Here is a 23002-nt window from a genome sequence, read left to right as displayed (position 1 = left end):
TTTCCTTACGCATGCAGTGTTCGATGTTTCTCTGCATAATTCATGAAAGCTGTTAAATTAATCCAGCAAATGAATCTGTAATGAGATTATTACAAAATGTTCAATTATATTTTATTCAATGTTAAATATTATTTATAACAATATTTAATTCTATATGTAAACACGTAACTTTAGTATTTACAAGATATAAGCTCTGTAATAACGCTTTCTATTAAAAGCAACAATATTTCTATGGAAATAAATTTCAAGCTAAATTAATCGATGAAACTTGCTACAATAAAACATATTTCCATGTTAAAGCTCATTGTGTGAATCAGTTTAATTAAAATTATATACGAGTAGATCTTTTACGATATTGAAAAATATTAAGACTCAAAATACATATATTGACACAATTACTTAAAAATATATTCGATTTAATATTTTTTTATTATTTAATCTGAATTAGCAAGTTGTAAATGAAGTGATCACATTTTGTAGATTATGGGTGCAATTCTTAACAAACATTTTTAAAGTCTTTTTTTATTAGATATTTGTTCGAAATGTAAATACATTTGTACAAAATACATTTTCGAACATTTTGTACATTTTGTACATTTATACAAAAATGTATGAAATGTTATATTTTCTATCTACACTCAATTTTGACCTAAAATTGTCGAATTAAAATTCTTTCATTAATTCAACAATGATCGGATTATATAAATCAATAAATGTTCATTAATATCAATAATTTGTATCGTTAGTTTCTTCATAATATTATAACACATATACTTATTATATTTCTAAATCTATCATGTAATCAAAGTATATATCAATAAAATCAATACATGCTCCGATAGTCAAATTAGGGTAAAAATTGCTAGAAATATTATTCACGTCACAAATTTTTAAATGCAATTTTTCAAAAAACGAAATCATAAGTTCCGCATTTTCAATTTGCTCTTTTAGAAGGTATAAATCTCTAGTTACAGTTTATGTAAAAATAAAAATATAAAAAAACTTACTATTGTTCAGATGAAAAATTGCTAAAAATGCAGAAATAATCTTGAAAACCACTCGATATCTAAATAATTTCTATAACAATTTCTGTCTAGTGTTCAATAATTTCTCAATTCTGAGAGCGCAGTACCGTTCTTAGAAAAGATATCTCACTTTATCGCTTCTTCGAAATTGACCCTGGATTGATAGCTGTCACCTCGATCTACGAATAACATAGGTCAGATTCTTGTAGATTCAACGTACACAAAACACTCCGGCTCTATTCAAAATTTATCTTGATCATTATCTTTAACATGATTAACCCGCGAAAAGAAGTCATCGAGAACGGGTTGTAATCATCGAACAAATGTTCGAAGCAACAGGAGGGCTTGATCTTCTTCCGAATGCAACGAATTAATCGGAAACGAGTATTTAATTATCGCCCTGATGAAATGATTGGTCGCTCGGTTGTTTGCCGATTATCAAAACCGCGCTCGATAAATGTTTTAATTGTCTTCATTGTATTAAATTGCAAGCAATGATGCACTTGATCGAGCGTGTTCATCAGTCAGAGAGAAATATTATTCGCGGTTAACGGAGACCCGGTTGCATACATTTTATAATAACATCGTGTTTACGTTAAACACGTGATCGAACCGTTCTCCACTTTCCATACACACGTACAAAATTTAACCGTGAGCTTTTCACTTTTCCAACGATCATACGTCGTTATCGTTTCGAGTGTGATTCACCTACCCGATTTATAGGTTATGTATAACACGTAATAATAATTTAACTTTTAAATCACACGCAATGATTCATTAAGGAATCATTTTATTGACACGGTCTTTAATTACCTGAATGATGTTTTTGAAAACGTGTTTAAAATATTTTACGATTACTACTTCGCCTGTTACTATTGTGACTCATTTTTCTTGCAGATTACCTAACACTGTTCAAAGTAATTGGAATTGTTTCAATTTCTTTTTTTTTTTTTTATATTGACACAAAATATTCATTTTGTACTGCAAGTTTTTAGCAATTGTTAGTATCAATTAATATTATTAATACTGTCCATGGCGTTCTTTAACATATATTAGTCTGCCATATTTGTAATCACGCGTTCATTATACTTTTTTCGTTTTTATTCATCTTATCCACAATATTAAAAAACTTGATGTTTTAATTGTCTTGAATGGTTCATAGTAATTTTTCAGTGTATAATGCTTTATTAGAAAATGATTATGTATAAAATAATTCAGTTCTTACTTAACTAAATGGACTGTTACATTCGTTCATATCAATTATTAATTATATACCTTTATATACCTAAACTACATAAGCTAATGTAAATAGTATATAAATCTATTTTCAAAAATAAATATAAATAAATAAAAATAAGTATAATAAATTACAATATTGCTAATGCTTATTAAAAAATTAATTATTGAGAATTCTATTGAGAAGTTTATAAAAATTGCTGATATCGATGGAAAGCAATTTAAAGCAAGAAAAAACACATGTGGGTACATTTTTTGCTCATCTGCTTACCGAATGAGCTGTTCAATCATGCCTGTACGACAATAATTTTCAGCTTCGAGGAAAGTTTAGCGGATGGATTGAAAACAAAAAAAGGTAATAGCAATCGTGGTCGACGGTTTCACTGGATTCCCAAAAATATCTGGACGAAGAGATCGCTTTCCCTCGGGAAACGACAATTGAATCAATTTAGAGGGCGGTTTTGATAGGTCGAACGACATGCGAACGCATTACACGGCTCGTGTTTTGAAATATTACACCGGTGTTACGTCAATTATTGTCAATATACTGTTGAAAAAATGTAATGGATGATTACTGTTAACGTCAAATACCGATATTGTCGGAAAATACATACTATGGAGATCGTTTTATAATTCCCATGCGTTACGTTGCAACCAATTGAATATTTTTGCCAGGTGTGCTTAGAAAAATTATAAATCTCGGTAATCAGATTTTATAATGCCATTAACTGCGTGATTAAATTATTTTATAAGGGTCTTTCAATTTTAGAAAATTCTTTAATTGTTTGTTGAAAATTGTGTCTGTAACCTTTGACGAGTGGTACTGCATTATTATGCAGAAAAAGGTAAGAATGAATATTTCTTATTTAAAATATTCACTTAAAGGAAAATTTGAAAATTTACTAACAAATTGTACTAAAATTTAGTAAAGAGTAGCGCAACAATAAATACGGGTAATAGAACATACACTCCATAAGTATCCGGACACAAGCGAAATATGCATTCGCGTTGCATGAAAGTTATTCAAGTATCTGCAACAGTAACTAAAATCGATTTTTTTTTCTGCGAAGGTCAGAATACTGGAACGTTTTTCGATTGATAATTCTCGTTTGGAACTCATATCTCGATGGAAAAGAAGCTACAGACGAACTAAACCGAAACTGCCGAGTGCGTAGCGTTACCTCCACTCTTATCTCCATTGAGGGAACCTAAACATCTACCAACAGTTTACAAACACTTGAAACATATCGAAAAACTCTCTGAATACGTTCTGCGCCTTCGAAATGAAACACAGTAGAAATTAAAATTTTTTTTAGAATCGAAAACGTTTCATTAGATTCATAAATTTAGACTTTGTACTTCTGAACATGAATTTTACTTTCATACTTTCATTGTATAATTTGTACTTAAAAATTAATTCTATTACGTTATGACATCTCAAAAAAGATAATAATAATTATTACAAATGATATGATAACCCTAAATACCTTTCGTACAAAGTTCAACTATGTTTTATGTAACGAAACCGTGTGTCCGGATACTTATGGGTGGTAGTTGTGCATCCAACCTATTCTGCTACTTTAAATTAAAGAAAAGTTCATTTAACTTTTTTACACTAAAACAAATAGTACCACATGCATACAAAATACTAAATAAAACAGTAAACATTTATTTAAAAATGTTAAATAATTGCTAAAATTAAAAATAGTTCATAGAAGTACACAAATAAAAATTTTAACAAATAATCCGATAAAAAAGAAACATACGAAAGTTTCGAACAAACCAACCTTATCAAATTGTCTGACGAATGTACCTTTTTAGTACAGAACGCGAAAACACTTGAAACAATAAATGCACAAAACACAAATCACTGAAAACAACGTCTAGAATCAAATTTTTCTAAACATAATTCTTAGGAATTCCACTATCAAGATAAAGTACGATGGGGGGTTTGATCTTTTCTCTGAATTTCTGCAAAACACGTCAGTTTACGTAATTTGTTTATCCCGACGTTCCCTGCGGTGTTTACCTGGTCGGCAAACTCAGATAAACTGCAATAATATCTGTGTAATATCGATCACAAATAATGTTATAGCCTTAAGAAACGTCAAGGTATATGACAGACCTTCATAATAAAAAAATTATTATCATTCTTCTGTGTTCGTTCACCCTATATATACCGAAGTCTTTGCAAGAAGAATCAGAACATCACGAATCTATCCAGGTGACACAAAAGTGAGTAAGCTCTGAATTTAATTATAAACTTGATAATTATTGATATCAGGTAATAACGAATATTACTTTGCAGTCTCTGTATTAATTAAATAATAATCAAAATGAGAGGCATTTTTGTAATCTTCTGCATCGTCCTTCTGGCCATTTCCGGCGTAATGGGTTGCAAGCCACCGGGTTTACCGGTAAGCATACTTTTTTATTGGAAATCTAAAAGTAAAAAATCTTTCATTTTTTACATTTGCAAGAAGTTGCTATTTAGATTATATGGTAATTTATGTTTATCTATACCTTCACAAAAAGTTGCTATTTAGATTATGTGGTAATTTACGTTTATCTATACCTATCATGTAAATATATACATCTTACGTAAGTGTTGCCCTTACAAGAAGGTATAAGTACATAAATAAGTATACATATACATCCAAAGATGTATTTCAGACATTTCATAGTGTAAATGTCAAAATTTAGAAATTTAGAAGTTTTTAAATGTTGTAATGTGGAAATTTAGGAATTCAGAAATTCACAAATTCAGTTATTTAGTAATTTGGGAATTTGGGAATTTAGGAATTTAGGAATTTAGGAATTTAGGAATTTAGGAATTTAGGAATTTAGGAATTTAGGAATTTAGGAATTTAGGAATTTAGAAATTTAGAGAATTTAGGAATTTAGAGAATTTGATAAATTGGTGATTTGGTGACTTGATAGTTTGGTAATTTGGTGATTTGGTAGTTTGGTAATTTGGTAATTTGGTAATTTGGTAATTCGGTAATTTGGTAATTCGGTAATTTGATAATTTAATAATTTGATATTTTGATATTTTGATACCTTGATATCTTGATAGTTTAGTGATTCACTAATTCACTAATTCGATAACTTGAAAATTTATAAGTTCTAAAACTTAATAATTAAAAAATGAAAAATCGACAAATTTCAAAATATAAAAAATTGAGATTATCAAATTAACAATTCGATTAGTCATCATTACCATTAGCATCTGCTAGTTAATTATATTATTTGAACATGAATATTTATTTATTGTACGTACTATGTTCTCAGTGTTCGTCAGATGCAGACTGTTGTGGACCATTAATATGTAATCCATGGGCTGGTCGATGCACCAAGAAAATGGGTCCAAATCAACCTGACGATTCACAATCTCCAACCAATAATAAACAACAATGAACGATGGACTCACAAATATGGATGTCAATTCGTAGGCCTACCAATTAAATTGCATACATTACTCCATTAGAATTTTGAAATTGAATGTTAAGTACTATTATTCCTTAACTCAGCGCTGTACATTAAATACGTAAATTATATAAAAATTTACTTTGCATTATTATTTCTTATTTTTCTCCCTTTATCATTCCTCTTATCGTTTCGCTATCGAATTGTTATGATTCGATCGAGTTATTTCTGTCGCATGGACAGATATCGTTTCAAATTACATTATTTAATGTAGAACAATGTTGCAATTCAAAACAAAATATTTGCAACTTTATTTAGTAATAAAAAATTCACATGAAGGATATTTTATTACAGATTCTTGAAACTATTAGGGGCTAGTAAAATTATAAAAGAAGATATTTTTTCGGGACGAAATGGTTCTGCTACAAAATATTTCAAACCGATTTCCAAGAAGTATTTTGTTCTTCTTTATATACTCATTCAGTAATTTAATGATATGTAATAATCAAAAACGACATTCCAAGAAAATTGCCATTCACTGTTATTTTTTATTTTGTATCATTACAATTATCAGGAAAAAACATAATTACTGTTTGTGAACAAGTTAATGAATTTTTGGAATAATCTGCTGAGAAATATGTGTCAGAATTACTCATAACAGAAACAGTATAGTAATCGCTTCAAAATTAATTACACTAACAATAAGTAAGAGTTTTGATAAAGACTGCTGTATATTATACAAAATGTTATAAGCAAAGGATTAAAAATTAGATTGTTTGATAATGAAATTGTATAAATAAATTGTTAATAAATTGTACAATTAAATAATGTTGTACAATTATGGCATACAACTCTTCGAAATAAGGAAGAAATTCGAATGCAAAATTTGTAATTTCGTAAATTTGAAAAGACTAATTTCGAAATTTGAAAATTTTAATGCAAATAAATTTTTAAATTTGAAAATTAGTTTACGAATTCGTCAACTATAAAATTTGAAAATCAGTAAATTTACGAAGTCGTCAACTAAAAAATTTGAAGATGTAAATACTTGACTATTTGTAAATAGTTCAAAATTATCCGAAAATTTAAATATTATCCGAAATATAAATATTTGAATATATTTAAATAATTCAATAATAACAGAGAATTTGAGTTGGTAATTCAATTAAAAACAATTGTACTTCTTTTCACATTATGTTATAGTCCAGATATTTTTTATCTGCAAAGTTTCACTTTCTTATTTTATTTTTTAAAAGCGAAGAACATGAAGCGATATCTATTTAAGTCCACATATTGAGAAGTTATTGCATTCTTCGTGTCAATAAGACAATGATATTTTACGATAACATGCGTATATAAACCATGAAAGTAATTTATAGAACACAGTCTTCAAAGTATATTAACTGTTCAAACTCCTGCAACTAAACGTTTGTACTTTTTATTTGAATTTTGATATTTTCATTCTGTATTTTGGAATTACTTTGATATTTTATTATTTTTTTTTTGGAATATCATTAATTTAATCATTATTAGTAGACATTGTACCGACACACAAAATTTCATACTTTGATCCAGAATGCTATATAAAAGTCTATTTTACAAAATGTAATGAATATATATTTATTATATGCATTATTTATGTTTGTATTTATATTTATATTTATACTTATATTCGTACGAAACACTAAATATATTACGAAGCTATTCTTGAATTATATTTTGTAACTCTTAATATAATTAATAATTGTTAACTAGTAACTGTTTTAAAATATATTAATAAACTATTCTGAATACAATTGAAGTAATCGTAATATTTACAAGAAATTATTTCCGAATATACAACTATTTATTTTTTAACGTATTAACTGTTAAGTAACATATCTTAAATTTTGAGATTTCATTAACATTAATTAACCAAAATTACTTATTGTGTTAGATTGATAAATAATAATAAAGAACCATATTAATTTATTGCCAAATTGTCAATACTATATACGGAAGAACTAAATAGAAAATACTTTTAAAGTTTAATGAATAATTTAACCAATTATTTATCTATTCAATACACTTTGAATTAAAAGTCATAATTTTCTCACTTATATCACATTTTTAACTTGTAAAATTTTAAATTGTTTAAACTTAGTTTTCTATCTTCAATTCGACATCTTCGACAAATATGAACACTGGAAATAAAATTATTATTAAAAACTAGTAGAACGAATTTTGTGTCAGAAAATGGTGTACTACGTTAATACGAAACTCAATCAAAACAATTTATTGAGTATAAATAACAAAATTTAAAAAAGAAAGCAATTATTTTTACATCAACAACATGTGTAACAAAATTGATCGTGAAAATTGAAGAGGTTAAACGTTTAATGTACAATTTAATTCAAACGTTTTCAAAGTGCTTCAAATTTACAACGATAAATTCTTAAATTAAAAAAAAAAATGTAAAAAAATGATTGCGTAAGTATAATCATAAAATTTCGATATTCCCTTAGAACTTCATACACATTACATTTGTTAAAATTTAATTTACCATTGGAATTAAAATAAGTTCATAGAACTCCCTCGTATTATAATGTAATTGAAATATGCTTTTTTAACGTTACACACAGAACTTACAATATAATAATAAAAACCATAAGGAATTAGTTCATCGATGAAAATAATGTCAAGTATTCACCCTTAAATTGTTTGAAAAATGTGCCATTATTGGCTGAGCGAAAAAGCCGCGGGAAACGTCAAGTTGAAGGAAAACGATTTAAACAAATGTTTCATTCAGCAAGGGATTTTAAATGTACGCTATGTCTACTTTATCGTTTCATACATTCTGAACCTATTGAATCCCTGTACCGCGCAATATAATTATTAAATTTTTTAAGAGCAATAGCAGAACCTGCTGAACAGCGTACATGTGATAGAAGCAATATTTCAATTTTACTCCGCATTTTGCGCTGCACAAGTATAACAGTTAAAACGAATGTAATGGTGAATTTTTACGAACTATATGCAATCACACAGAATTCAACACAGAATATGAGAAAAGTTTGAATTTCACAATGTTCATGATATGTTCCCCGTTACACCTTTGAGCTATGTAACTGATATTAAATATTGACAAATTAAACGTAAGAACAACTGATAATGATTATTCTTTCATTTTATTCACTTAATTATCTGTAATAATGATTTTTCTCGGATTACCTGACAGTTGTACTTACAATTAAATAATTATTTAATAAATCGTTGTTTATTTACAGCAAATCCACAAGAATGAGAGTTCTTACCCTACTTCTGATTGTGTCATTAATTTCTACCGTTGTGTCGTCGGCTTTGTTGCAGACGCCAACTTGCAGTTCTTGGAAAGGAAAAGTAAGTTCTTCACTACAATTTAATACAGATTTCAATCCATGAGTTAGCGCGTGAGGTCAACTCAAAGTAAAAGAAACTGCGTTTGTCCTCACTGTGAATATTTCCAGCGTTAGAGTTCGGCAAATAAGAATAACGATAATAACAAATGTATCACGCAATTCGTACTATCTTACTCACTTGAGACAGTTTGTCTGTCATTGTTTTTTGCCTAATTGGTGTGCGAATGTTGAAGCGAACACTACCGCCGAAAATACGTCTGAGGCGTCCATTTTTTTCTTCTGACCAATTGAAGCTCTTCTAAACACCTGGTTCAGCTTCTTTACGCGCCAACTCGTGGGTGGACAACAGTACATACTATTTATTATTCTAACGATAAGATGTTAACAATAAAAACAGATTGTGACGTCTTCATAAAGAAAATACAAAATTTAGAATTCAGTTAAAATGCATTTTATCTCATTTTTTACAACAAGTGAAAAACATTATTTCATAATGTTACAATAATGAATGTACAAAAGTTCTTATTTTAGAAATATGAGCGGTTTATTTAAAAAGTAGAAAAGTCCGTTTTTATTTTTGCGAAATATCTAAAAGTTTGCATTTCAACAAATTAAAAATATTGTTTTGCACTAGTAGACAAATTTGTTTTATTTTCTGGTGTCAGATAATGTATGTTTAGAGTGCAAACTAAAAAAAATAAAGATTTTATTACACCCAAATTGCTCTACTTTAAAAATAAACCAATTATTACAATCGTTAATTAACCAAATAATTAAAAACAATTAATTAAACGATATTTCATGGAAATAATAAAATTAATAAATTTCTTGAAAAAGAGGACTTTATTGGAGTGACGTTATTACCCGAAAAAATATTTTTCTTTTGTTGATCCGATTTAGCAGCTTCGCTAAATATTTGAAATGCATTGTAATTCCAATTTTCGTAGAAATCACCCTCAGCCATATTTCGTCAGTGAAATATTCACAATTCGTAATCAATTTTCAAATATCAAAGAAATTTTTAAAGGTTCACCAATATTAAAACGAGAACCGTGTCAGCTTTGTGAAATATTTATTAGAAACTGAAAATTACTTACAATCTAATAATAAAAATTAATAATGATATCTTACCAATTCACCACATTCTAACTTATATTGAGGTTATGCCAATATAATAAAATTTAAAGCATTGCACAGTGTTGGCAATATTACTAAAATTTACTGCAGCCAAATTGTAATATATTCAACTAAAATTAATTTCCACCTAAAGTAGACTTCCATCACTTTCAAAATAAACATCCTTCCAATACCATTAATCACCAAAAATATCGCTCAAATATTAAGGAATTGTATTCATTCTCACTATAGTTGGCTTACAGATAGAAATATCCTACCAAGTTTTATCTATTGTTATCATTATCTACATTCTTTCCAAAAGTGGACTTGCGCTACTTTCGAAATAAATGGCTCATATAATTAAACAGATTTAAGCATATTTTTATGAACGATTAGTACTTGTACAAATGAGGTCTGTGTTCATTTATAAAAATAGTATCTACAGTTGTACTTACATATAAAGTGAAGTGGGGTAACTGCAGACTGGTTTTTGTAAAGTTGGTATTTAAACGTAAGTATTTTCAATCTGCTATGTAAATACTTAACGCTGGCGATATCGGACGCTTTGCACAATTATTACTATTTAATTAATATTAACTAGAACCTTAATTTTTCTTGTACATTTTGATTTTAATAGGAAATTGTTTAAAATGTCAACTACCCTGCACTTTCCCAGAAAATGGGGTAAGAGCGTAACTTGAAGTTAAATACTTTGAAACTTTATTTCATGTGCAATGGGGCAAGAGCAGAATTATTAACAAATTTCCTATAAAATGCTTTTTACTGCATTATGCAAGTACTCTATACTGCAAACAAGAACTCTTAGCTGAAATATAAAAGGCGATATAGTGAAACAAAACAAGGAAACAAACATACTAAATGGAGAAATTTCGCTCATATTGTAATAAAAATAGCCTGTATACGCACTTGCCCCGTTTACGAACTTACCTCACTTCACCTTACAGTTACTTTTTTGTAACAAAATTAATATTTCAACCTGTAGGTATAATAATCTAAGAATGCAAAAATTAAAAGGGAGTAAAACAAAGTGGTATGATGACATAGATCTATATTTTTTCTGTTCATCTTTTTGTACTGCAGTTTATTTATCTGGAATATTTTGTATGTCAGTGTCAACGCTACGAAGATTGTTGTCGCTATCTTGTGTGTCCCACGTATGAAGGTCGTTGTATACTGGAACCAGGAATTATTGTCCCTGGAGAAGACAACAGACCCATAGGAAATGGACCGTTTCCACCAGGATATCCGAATATCGAAACCACAAGTGCCTAAGCAATTAGAAACTGGGACTATTACTTATTATTATTACCATTTGAAATAAAGTAATCATTTCTCACGTCTTACCTTTAATGCAGTATTGGCCACAATGCCAAAGATATAAAATTTCCTTCAACTAAAATTAAAAAATTAGAGTTGCGAAATTTCTGAACTTCAAAGGTGGAAAATTTTTAGTACCGATAGTTTAAGATTTGAAGTACCAAAGTTTAAAAACTACAGATCTCCAAAATTCTAAAATTCCAAAGTTCAGAGTTTAAATGTTTCACCGTTCCACTGTTCCAGTTTTATGGTTCAAATGTTCCGAAGTTAAGAAATCTAAAAATTCAAAAAGTTCAACATTTCGAAGCTCCAAAGTTCCAATGTTCCATATTTAACAAAACTCAAAATACTATTCTAAAATTCTAAAATTCTAAAATTCTAAAATTCTAAAATCCAACATTCCAAAATACCAGTATTCAAAATTCTCAAAATCCTAAAATCCCAACATTTCGAATTTCCAACGTTCCAAAGATTCAACGTCCAACAATCGCAAAATTTCGTAATGCCAAATATCATAGATTTAAAACATTTTAATATTTTACTATTCTCGATATCTACACAATGGATATATTATTTCATTTTATAAAGAACGTTTTAAAACCCTTGTTAATTTCTACATGTAACATTATATCCAGTATTGCATTTCCTCTATTATTTTTATAAAATTACTTACGAATTCTACGAATATTTATATAAGATTTTTAAAAATAACAAAGTATCATAAACTTCATTCCTGTTAAGATTCGTTTCTATATTACATCAAACCTATAATAAACTACATCATTGTGTGAAAATTAGTTGCAATTCGTAATTAAAATAAAATAAAATCAATAGTGTATAATTTTTAACAATTATGGCAATAATAAAGATGTATTGCAAGACTACGTGTTATACATAAGATTATTTAAAGAAATTATTTATTTCAATATTCTGAAACTATGCTGTATAACAAGTAGTTCTTCTAGTACAGCACTCGTTCGTTCAAAAATTATGCAGTTTAATTTATTCGTAATATCTACTTGGGAAGATACGCGAAACTCCTCAAGGTTAGTTCGATTAACACAGTCATAATTGAAGGACAGAAATATCGAACACTTATTTTACGGACGGTACAAAATTATCCAAGACATTTTATCCTAAATATTTTAAACGTTCCTTTTTATACTATCATTAAAACATTATTCTCATATTTCAATTTGACTTATTGCGATTATAACTTCTCAATGTTGATACTGATAACTTGTATCATAAATAACAATAAATATGAATAAATAGTAACAATAAATAATTTATTTCAGTTTACTATAAGAAGTAAATATAAACACGTAAAATGTATTATGATCAAAAAATTACAACTTTCCATGTATTACTGTAGAATAAGAAAATTAGTTACAAAATAAATTTTCATGAAAAAGGTTATGTTGGCTTTGTTAATTAGAATTCGATACTTAATTCTTTTGTTTAAAAAATCACAATTTTTTGATAAATTATTTTGGTAAATCAAACTTTTGTAAAAAGTTATATGTTGAGTATATTAATTAAAATTAGACGTTTGATTATTTTGATAAAAAATTACAATTTTTAGACAAATTACTTTGAAATAAAATTACTGGCAAAAGAAACGTTCATAAAAAAGGAATACGGTGAGCTTATTAATTAAAATCAGATGCTTAATTGTTTCGATTAGAAAACTACAATGTTTGGACAAATTATTGTAAAATAAAATAAAATTGTATATTTAAAAGTTTCAAAAGAAAGACATGTTATGTTCGCTAATTAAAATTAAGAGCTTGGTCCGCAGCATTAAACTTCACCGCTGAACAGTACTGGTTAAAAAATATTTTCTGTTCATTTGAAAACATAAAATACTATGTCAATCAATACCCAACCTTGTACTAATACATTCCCTTATCAATTTCTTCTTAAAAATTAAAGATTCCCCATTTAAAAACCTCCAAATTTCCTAACCTAACTTTCTAATAAACCCACGTTTATAAATTAAGAGTTAATTTAAAATGTGTCCTCAGGTCATTGTAAATTACAATTATAACATTCAATAGAAATATAAACAAAAGGCGAACAATATGTTTGAAGTATTGTGACCAAAATTGCTGTGTTCTGTTATTAAATTTCGAAACCAGTGAAAGAGTTCGATTCATGGTACACTGCAGTAAGTTACGGTGATGTTAAAAAAAGGGAGAATAATCGACGTTTCCACTTGGCTACCGTCTACGGATAAAGGACAATATTACCGGATGATTCGGTTTTCTTTGCTGTTGTTTCCTATTAAGCGAATTAAAGAACAAGAGGTCTTTGTCGAGAGATCAATGGAATGTATGAAGCCAGGCAGTATGCAACCGATGGAATATTGGTGCAGAAGGCAGAAACTGGCTCGACCATTTTATACCGGCGAATGGGGAAAGAATGTTCGCGGTGACTGACTCTTTTGAATTGTTATACAGTTTAGGGCATAATTGGAACGAATTATAATTGGGAGGTAAAGAGTGCGTTAGGTTTTGGCTTTCTCGAATTTGTAGAGATACGCGCCTCGAAGTTATTATTCTGCCGAGTTGAATACCAGACCCAGAACAATCTGCAGTTACTGTAATTCAATGGACCGACCTTCTTTCTTGTTTTTTGTTAAAACAGGAGAAAAGGATAGGTGCGCGCCACGAAAATGATAAAATTCAGGAATAGAGATCGAAGTCCCATCGCTTTTGATTGCGTATTATTTCTTCTAAAATTAACCGATCAAATTAGTAAGCAACGAACAATGAAATTAGCCTTATCAATTCAATAACTTTCCCAGTGTAATATTTTGTCCCTTTTATCGAGCTTTTTTTTCTTAATAAAATTCGAGAATGTTACAAAATTTATAAATACTATCAACAGAGAATTCGTTAAAATTGACTACAAAATTGGAGAACGTGGATATTTAAAAACTTGTTTGTTCGTTATAAAATCGAACGGATATTGAATAATAAAATACCAGAAGTAAAATTCGGAAGTTCGATAATATAAAAAAAATTGAAAGCTACATGATGCTTTCACCGCCTGAACACCAATAAATCTTCAAACTAGGAAATACTAAGAAACATGGCGAACAACAGAATTTCAATACCGCAAATCATGACAAACATATCGAACAGTTTTACAAAGAAAACGGAAAATCCGGAGACTAACGTGGTGATTTAATTTCGCGGAAAGCTGCACGAGACGAAACAAAAGACAAGATTAATCGTATGCGTGTTCCTTAAGATACGTGTGTGGGAAGTATAACATTTCTTGCAATTTCCTCTTGCACTCTTTCGAACACGCATGCACACGCGTGTGGTAGTAAATTTAACGGCTTGCTACGTGACGCGACGTTGCGGTATAAAAGCGTAGTATACAGCAAGTTGAGAAATCAGTTAAGGTCGAACTGTTGAGACGTTCGCTGTTAAGAAAACGTTCATTCCGTGTCACTTCGAAAGTTTTTGGTGAGTAAAATTCACGCACGAAGGACGTTTACGTTTCACGAGACGAAAATATGTGACGGGTCGATAATGGTTTGAATTCGACAGTGATCGCGTGTTTAATCGATCGATTGATCGATCATAAGATGGTGATATACGGAGCGAAATTTGAATAAGCGTTTAATTAACTTGTGAAAATGCAAGAACGTTTTTAGTATTTTTAAAAGTATGATTTTGTCATTTTCTTAAATCTTTTTCGAATGTTTTCCGGTGATAAGAAAATTTCCACTAACGATTTTCAAGTAAACATGTGGTGATTCGGATGTGTAATGAACCTTGAACGCTTATGATACATATTGCTGTCATTTTAGCATTATCTGTTTCGTCAGTGTAATGAGTTCCTAGAATCGCGTTATTTTCTATGAATAACATAGTGAAATACAATTATTCTTTTTCGTTGTAACATTAGATTTAATATGTCACATATGTCATGATTTGTGGCAAATAAAAATCTATATTTTTAGTTTTATTGTGAGTGAAACTTTGAGAAATTGACTCTTACATTATTGCATTCAAGATGTGTTGATAGAAACATATTAACATACTGGGTGTTAAAGTATTCACATATGAAATTTATGGCATGTGTGGTATATACTTTCTTGCATGTTTCTTAACTTTTTTAATTTCAGTGAAAGCTGTTAATAACTACGTGCACACAATCTTCTTTTATAGTTGTTATATAATTCGATTTATTATAAATATAATATAAACTTATTATAAATATAACAAGTTATACAATTCTTCCACTAATTGGATTTGGCAAAAATATTAATAGTATTTGCAAAAAATTTTACAAACCTCTCGAAACTATAAAGTTTGATTTATAACAATTTAATAATATAAATCCAGTGACTCACAACAATAAGTATGAAGCAAGAAAGATTTTAATACAATAGTGCAAATTTTATTATTTCTGTGTGTTATGTTTTTTGCTGTCTACTTGTTGATCAACTACAATATATGTGTATATTAACCTTGAATAAACATACAATTCTTTGAAGCAATACAACAATAAAAAAGCAATAAACAAATCTTATCTATATTATGACTACTTTATTTTAAATAAACGGCGTGATATTGCAAATTTCATCACTGAGCATTTGGGTATAAAGAAATATTCAGTTTACTTATATTAGATGAAATGTAAAAATTCTGCACTATACCATTTTACGTAGCATATTTACAGTACAATAATGGGTTCAAATATTTGTATATTTTATTCTGAAAAAGGTGCAAAAACTGAAACGTGAAAACGTTACATACGAACGAAACTCGTTTAAATAAAAAATACAGCTATTAAGAATTAACAAAGAAAACAGTAAAATGATTCTTGAAATTCAGTACCTGAACGTTTTACTAAATAAATGGCAGCATACGTGAGTTTAACCTTCGATGCAAGGACTAATAAATCTAAGTAGGATGTCACGTTGACGATGAGAGAGTCAAAATAAACTTAACATAATGAATTATGTTCTTTGTCCAGGAAAAAGTGTACTAAACTCATAAAATCTATTTAAAAATCTCCGTGAATATGTTAATGTATAATATTTTTTCGCAGTGTAATTCAGAAATGTGTCAATGTTTGATTCAATCGCCATTTTCTAAAATAATAGTACAATTTTAAAATAATAATGCAGTCTTATAGTAATAGAATAATAGAATACCAAAATAGCAAAATAATAATATAGTAACATATTTGTATAGTAAAATTAGTGTAGCACTATAATATCAATATAGCCATAGAATACTAAAAATAGTACTTCCTAAAATATTTCCTAAAATAATTACTATAATAATAGAAACTGTAATAATACATAAAAATAACAGAACATTAATACAGTAATATCCTAAATTATCAACGTAATGCACGACTACATAACCTGTGATCACAAGCATCACGAAAATCAAACAATTAAGTCAAAATCAATAAACCTGCAAAATCCCTTCTCGATAAATACGGTTAATAAACAAAGTTAAACTTCGTGAACCATTTCTTCAAGCGAATTCATTCGTTAGTTAGCTAACATATTTATGCAACGTATTTACGCGATACCTTTTACGAGGACGTAAAGAATTCTGTCGTGATAAATACGTGGCGACCACTTGATGAAGTAGATTGATGCCGTACATGGTTGGCCGTGACCGTACACTTTAGTCACTCTGTCGGCTATTCAGGAACGAGTCAGGTCAGTAGTTAATGACTCATTCACGGACACCTGTACACGTTCTACTCGCGCAAAATCCCTGCGTGTGTTCGTTAGCTTGCGTAATGAGCTGGAATCTCATGAATTCGAGATTAATCTTTGTAGACACACTTTTCGCTGCGTCGAAACGAAACAATTGCAACGAGTTGACACGTTCGCTGGCCCACTGAAATAGACACGTGTAGCAAGAAATGGAAACCCTAATTATTAACGCGATAAATGCCGCGGTGAAAACGACTATGTCCAACAACGTCACGCTACAATTGTAATTATTCAGAGGGATTCGTTTTCCAATTTAAGCTCTGTACCTTACGAAATTTATACAATATTAATTCAATTCGGAATTTTCTCCAACTTCTTTCTGTTATCGGATTACATTTCATTTGCCGTGTCGATTGTTTCAACGCGTTAAGGATACGAATAGTTCGTTTCCACGTTTAATCTTCCTATCTGCTATCACATATTGTGATAGTATTATTTCGAAACGTATAATATGCGACATGACCAATAACGCTTATGACACAACAATTTGAAATTCAAGGATTTGTGAGAACATACTCCTGGTTAATATTGTTAACACAGAATAGCTCAATATTTGTTGGAATATTAAATATTTGGTAATAAATGGTACATTGTAGCATTGAATAGAGATATGCAGAACTGTGTTTTACTGTTCATCGTTAACGTTCAATATACAAGGTGGTCGAATATTACCGATGCAAGGAAAGAAGCAATTTTTTCGACAAATAAACTGAAAATTGAATCAACGAATAAGCAGAAAATAAACGGAAAACGAAGAATAACATTTTTGTACGAGGCTTTGTTCTCCAAAAAATTGAAGCCGATAACATGTTTACAAACATTCATTAGTGGCAAATAAAATAACTATTCCGAAAGTTTTTTGGTAGTACTCTAACGAATATATGTTATTATTAACTTGATTAAAATGTGCCAATGATCTTATAATATTGTGGATAAAAATATATTTGTATATAAATATTGTATGCATATACAGTGAAAGTGTAATCCAAATCTTCTGATAAGTTCTTTAAATTGTATTCGAATTAAATTTTATTGAAAATAAAATTGTGAATGAGAACGTTTTATTACACATTGCCGAGTTGTTATCATCAGCTTTGAAAGACATTATTAATTACACTATTAATTGTACAGTATATACTTTTAATTATAACTAATCTAAAAATTGGTAATATATATCAACTTAAAATTTTATATTTAAATTTTTGCGGTACATATGTGCAAAAAATGTTTCTTCAAGCAATATTCGTATTAACTTAAATAATATAATAGTATAATTAATAGTTAATAGCTACGTATTAACAAAAATTAGAGTATTAATTATTCAATTCATATCAAATTTAAATTTAAAATATCGATTATTAATAACTTTCATGATAATCAACATACATTCTTTTTCCCATAATTTTAAATAAATAATTTCATTGAGATTGTAAATATGAAAAGTATCTTTATTAGTGTGTAGGTTAACTACAAACATATTAATAATACGTGATTTATTTTCCAGAGCACAAATACTCCATAAAATGTCGAAGTTCACGATGCTGATTTTCGTCTTCTTGGTGGCTGCAACCATTGTTACTGCAGCTCCCGAAAGATGTGGCCGCCATGGTGATGATGTAAGTAAAAAAAGGTTGTTCTTTTACTATTCGCACAAAACTTATTACAAATAATTTTGATAATTTGATAGCGACATAATAAGAGAATAGAATAGAATGAGCAGAAAATCATAAATGGAAGAAATCTGACACGTATAGATTTCAATTTTGTGCTGAATCAGATTTTGATTGAGAGAAAACCTCTATAAATATAAAAGAAAAAATATCCAGAATAATTTATATAGTATAGCTATATTTAATCAGTTTAATCGACTATTTTCAATCGGAAATCGATGATCAATTAATTGACTATTTTTGAGCAATCAATAATCAATGTGCAGACAATTTTTAATATTACGGGTACCAAAAAGTAATCAAAATTTCTTCGATGACTTCAAAGTTTTTCAATGAAAAATTGAAGGACTTTTTTAAAAAGGGAATCGAACAATTACCTTTACGCTAACAAAAAGCGCTAGAAAATAATAGAAATTATTTTGTTGATTAATATTTAAGATTTCTTTAATAAATAAATGTTCTTCGAAAACAAACGAAATTTTGATTACTTTTCGTTACCCCTAATATATTCTGTTACTATTATTGGAATAAATAGAATCATCAATCATAAATCGAATTATGAATAAGTTAATAATATTAATTATGAACAAATTTATGAATAAGTTAATATTATTATTTTTGTAAAATACTGTATTAGTGACAACAATACATAAGTTTTACGAGTATTTCAAATAAGGAAAACGTAGAATGGTAAATGTACGCCTTATTGGTTATCTGCTTTCACATAAATATCAAATATATAAAGTTACGTCAACAAACGTGGTTTTCCCTATTGTGATTTTTACACAAATTGATAAGCATTGAAATAAAATATATTTTATTTTCTTTACAATATTTTATATGCAGTTTATAGAAACTTTACCACACCCTTAAAATTTCAGCTCTATTCAAATATAATAATTTCGTTTACAATAAATTAATTTATACAATTTGATGAACTGAAGTGTTGCTTTCCTTGTATGTTTATAAAGTGTGTGTAAAAACTTGAGTATGAAATATAAATTTTATAATAATTTAATATTCGATATACAATATAATTATAAAAATCATAAATCTCTATACATGTACCCATACATTTGTCCACTCTTGTAAGGTAATTAGCATTAATTACTTTGAAATGTATTTTAATCATAAAATACAATATTATTCATAATAATTTTTGTAATATAAAATATGAAATCTAAAGCAAGGAATTTAATAAAATTAATAAAATTATATAGAATTAGAAACTGATTATTTCAGTTTAGTTTCGTATTTTGTATCATTATTTTAAACATTATGTATAGAATGTCTTACACAATATAACCATGTAAAATATAAAACTAGTAACAAAGAATAAAATTAGTCTAGAGAAAGTAATTTACATAGTGTTAGATAGAAGCTTCTGATATTTTCAATGTATCACTAAGGTATACAGTTCTCTCTCACTACATAGACACAATTTTTGTAATTATCCACATACCGATAATATCTTAATAACATACTGACAATGTATTAAGTTGTTCAAACAAATTGCTCTTTTCAGTTCTGTAATAACAAAGGAGCGCAATTAGTACATAAAAAATTCATGTAAAGATTGCAGTATAACGAGGATACTGCTTTACGATGTGAAACGCGAGACCAAATTTCCACATTTCCAAATTCTCAAATTCCTAAATTCTTAAATACCCAAATTCCCAAATTCCCAAATTCCCAAATTCCTAAATTCCCAAATCCCCTAACTCCCAAATTCTCAAATTCTCAAATTCTCAAATTCTCAAATTCCCAAATTCCCAAATTCCCAAATTCCCAAATTCCCAAATTCCCAAATTCCCAAATTCCCAAATTCCCAAATTCCCAAATTCCCAAATTCCCAAATTCCCAAATTCCCAAATTCCCAAATCCCCTAATTCCCAAATTCCCTAATCCTAAATTCTACAAAATTGTCGATATCATATTGTCATACTTACTAGTACAAAATTCTCAAATCTTCCATATTTAAAAATAAGGAAAGTGAGACAAGCTAATGCACAAAAAAAGCAAAGTGATTTAAATTTTGAGACACCATAGTTTAGACTGAAAACAAAGCATGTTTAATTCACTTAACACGAATTCTTCTTACATTTCAGTGCGTGGCCAGCTCTGACTGTTGCAGAAACCTGTCCTGTAACAGATTCGCACACAGGTGTCAAGTGGTGATCACGGAGGAGGAATTGATGGCTCAACGTGAAAAAATTTTGGGAAGAAAAGGGAAAGATTACTAAACATCCGATTTACAAACGAATGATCTTATCACGAAATTTCAGAGAATTCGAAACGTCAACCGCAAAGATGAAAATAAACGTAACACGCGAGGCGAATACATAATCAACCCAACAAAAAAACAAGGACATATCTTATATCAGTGTAGGCAAACAAGTGACTAATAAAGATGCGTGATGATTTTATAAAATGAAACTGGTGTTTTTTATTAGGAGTAATATAATACTATAAAATGCTTCATTTCGTATCATATCATGGTCAAAATTCTTTAGGAATTTCGTGAGGCAAATAATTTGTCACTACGTAATATATATCAGAGATTTATATGTAGAGTGAAGAGGTCATGAATCATGACTCATGATTATTAAGTTCATGATAATTGTTATCAGGTCGTACGAGATTATTGCGCTTGAGAGGCTCAAATATTGTTTGCTGCAATATCCGTGTCCGTGGTAGTGGTAAAGCCGTTCAGGGGGAATGAAATTTTGTTAATTCGTTGTGAAGTCATGTGGTTTTTAATTTTGCAACATAAGGATTTCACAATTATTTTATTTTTCAGTTTGTAAATTTTCTATTTTGCAAATTCTCAAATTTCACAATTTCTCAATGCTCTAATTCTCAATTTACAAATTTACAAATTTGCAGATTTACTAATTTCTTAATATTCCAAATTCGAAATTTCCCAATTTCCTAATTTCTCCATTTCCCTATTTCCCAAATTTCCCAATTCCCAAATTCCCAAATTCCCAAATTTCCTAATTCCCAAATTCCCAAATTCCCAATTTTCCAAATTCCCAAATTTTCCAATTTCTCAATTCTCAAATTCCCTAATCCTAAATTTCTCAGTTGCTAAATTCCCTAATCCCAAATTTCCAAATTCCCTAATCCCAAATTCTTAAATTCCTGAAATCCTAAATGTACCCAATTCCTTTCATTTTCAAATCCCCCAATTTCTCCATTTCCGAATACACATTTTTCACAACATCTACATTTGAAAGTTTTGAAATTTGAAAATTTCTGCATTCATTAATTTCAACGAAATTTTGAAAATAGACAATGAATCACATTACATTCATCTATTTGTTTGGAATAAAGATGAATACAAACTCGTTGCTCTAATTATACTATAATTGTTCCATTATATTATAATAATCACGCACAAATAATTAGCAAATGCTATTACGTTTCAGTATTTCTGAAATATCACTTTACACCGTTAAAATAGCATAATTAATACGGTTACTGAAGTTCGTAAATCTAAATGAAATATACTGCTTTTATTATTAACAATTTTAGGATAACGTGATGTAAATGTGACACAAAGTAACAGACAACAATATATATTTAATAAAACAATAACAACAATAACAAATAACAATGAAATGTCCGTACAAAAATGTGAACAAGAACTATGGTTTAATAAGCGCGATGCGTTAGCTAGGGAGGTCAGAATTATTCTGCTAGATTTTCTAACCGCTCTTCGCACAATGAAAATACACATGGCCCTAAGAGGCAAAACAAGGGCGCAAAATGTCCAAACAAGCTTGGATCTTCAAGAACTTCCGAAACTTTCTAAACTATTTATGGCTTAACCGCCACACAATGATTTCTTAAAAACGTATTATTTTATCACTCACCCCTATTCTTTCTTATGAATCATCCTCTCTCATTTTAACCAATATTATATACACGCAATTCTGTTTTGTCGAAAACACAAGTTTCGTTTCGATAAATATACAAGAGTCTGATCTAGATTAAATAAAACTAGCGAACGAAGGACAGGTGCGCACAGGAGAAAGGGTCTTGCTTAAT

At 28.8% G+C, this 23002-nt stretch overlaps 3 protein-coding genes and 1 long non-coding RNA gene across 6 annotated transcripts; 3 read left to right on the top strand and 1 right to left on the bottom strand.

Annotated features, from left to right (window-relative positions):
* The first annotated feature begins 4372 nt into the window (after nucleotides 1-4372).
* Nucleotides 4373-5835, top strand: LOC105664301 (U-reduvitoxin-Pr5a). The gene is made up of 3 exons (XM_012298200.2): nucleotides 4373-4496; nucleotides 4570-4678; nucleotides 5553-5835. The coding sequence occupies exons 2-3, from the start codon at nucleotides 4598-4600 to the stop codon at nucleotides 5676-5678; spliced, it is 207 nt and encodes a 68-aa protein (XP_012153590.1). The 5' UTR covers nucleotides 4373-4496; nucleotides 4570-4597; the 3' UTR covers nucleotides 5679-5835.
* A 1173-nt stretch (nucleotides 5836-7008) lies between these two features.
* LOC105664289 (uncharacterized) lies at nucleotides 7009-11544 on the top strand. Of its 2 annotated transcripts, none has more exons than XM_012298182.2 (3): nucleotides 7009-7114; nucleotides 8954-9065; nucleotides 11312-11544. In XM_012298182.2, the coding sequence occupies exons 2-3, from the start codon at nucleotides 8967-8969 to the stop codon at nucleotides 11471-11473; spliced, it is 261 nt and encodes an 86-aa protein (XP_012153572.2). In that variant the 5' UTR covers nucleotides 7009-7114; nucleotides 8954-8966; the 3' UTR covers nucleotides 11474-11544. The 2 variants fall into 2 exon arrangements, with proteins under 2 accessions (XP_012153572.2, XP_012153576.2); XM_012298186.2 differs by lacking the exon at nucleotides 7009-7114 and adding an exon at nucleotides 8134-8156.
* On the bottom strand, nucleotides 11233-17312 carry LOC143265317 (uncharacterized). Its single transcript, XR_013039738.1, has 2 exons — nucleotides 17087-17312; nucleotides 11233-11794 (listed from the first exon to the last, which is right to left on the bottom strand). It is a non-coding gene; the product is annotated as an uncharacterized LOC143265317 (long non-coding RNA).
* On the top strand, nucleotides 14837-21385 carry LOC100882761 (omega-conotoxin-like protein 1). Of its 2 annotated transcripts, none has more exons than XM_003700188.3 (3): nucleotides 14837-14997; nucleotides 18784-18895; nucleotides 21058-21385. In XM_003700188.3, exons 2-3 carry the CDS (start codon nucleotides 18803-18805, stop codon nucleotides 21190-21192), a joined length of 228 nt encoding a protein of 75 aa, XP_003700236.1. In that variant the 5' UTR covers nucleotides 14837-14997; nucleotides 18784-18802; the 3' UTR covers nucleotides 21193-21385. The 2 variants fall into 2 exon arrangements, with proteins under 2 accessions (XP_003700236.1, XP_076392810.1); XM_076536695.1 differs by lacking the exon at nucleotides 14837-14997 and adding an exon at nucleotides 17462-17502.
* Nucleotides 21386-23002: the final 1617 nt, after the last annotated feature.

The sequence above is a fragment of the Megachile rotundata genome, chromosome 10 (assembly GCF_050947335.1).
Source record: "Megachile rotundata isolate GNS110a chromosome 10, iyMegRotu1, whole genome shotgun sequence".
Lineage (NCBI taxonomy): Eukaryota > Metazoa > Arthropoda > Insecta > Hymenoptera > Megachilidae > Megachile > Megachile rotundata.
The sequence above is the reverse complement of the archived record's forward strand: the minus strand, read 5'-3'. Positions and strand labels throughout refer to the sequence as shown.

Excerpts from the sequence above, each read along its gene's own strand:
- LOC105664301 (XM_012298200.2), top strand. The coding sequence starts at position 4,598 with ATGAGAGGCATTTTTGTAATCTTCTGCATCGTCCTTCTGGCCATTTCC. Across the intron at positions 4,679-5,552 it reads GCAAGCCACCGGGTTTACCG|TGTTCGTCAGATGCAGACTG; the intron begins GTAAGCATACTT and ends CTATGTTCTCAG.
- LOC105664289 (XM_012298186.2), top strand. Across the intron at positions 9,066-11,311 it reads GCAGTTCTTGGAAAGGAAAA|TGTCAACGCTACGAAGATTG; the intron begins GTAAGTTCTTCA and ends TTTGTATGTCAG.
- LOC100882761 (XM_076536695.1), top strand. The coding sequence starts at position 17,477 with ATGTCCAACAACGTCACGCTACAATT. Across the intron at positions 17,503-18,783 it reads AACAACGTCACGCTACAATT|AGCACAAATACTCCATAAAA; the intron begins GTAATTATTCAG and ends TTTATTTTCCAG. Across the intron at positions 18,896-21,057 it reads GTGGCCGCCATGGTGATGAT|TGCGTGGCCAGCTCTGACTG; the intron begins GTAAGTAAAAAA and ends CTTACATTTCAG.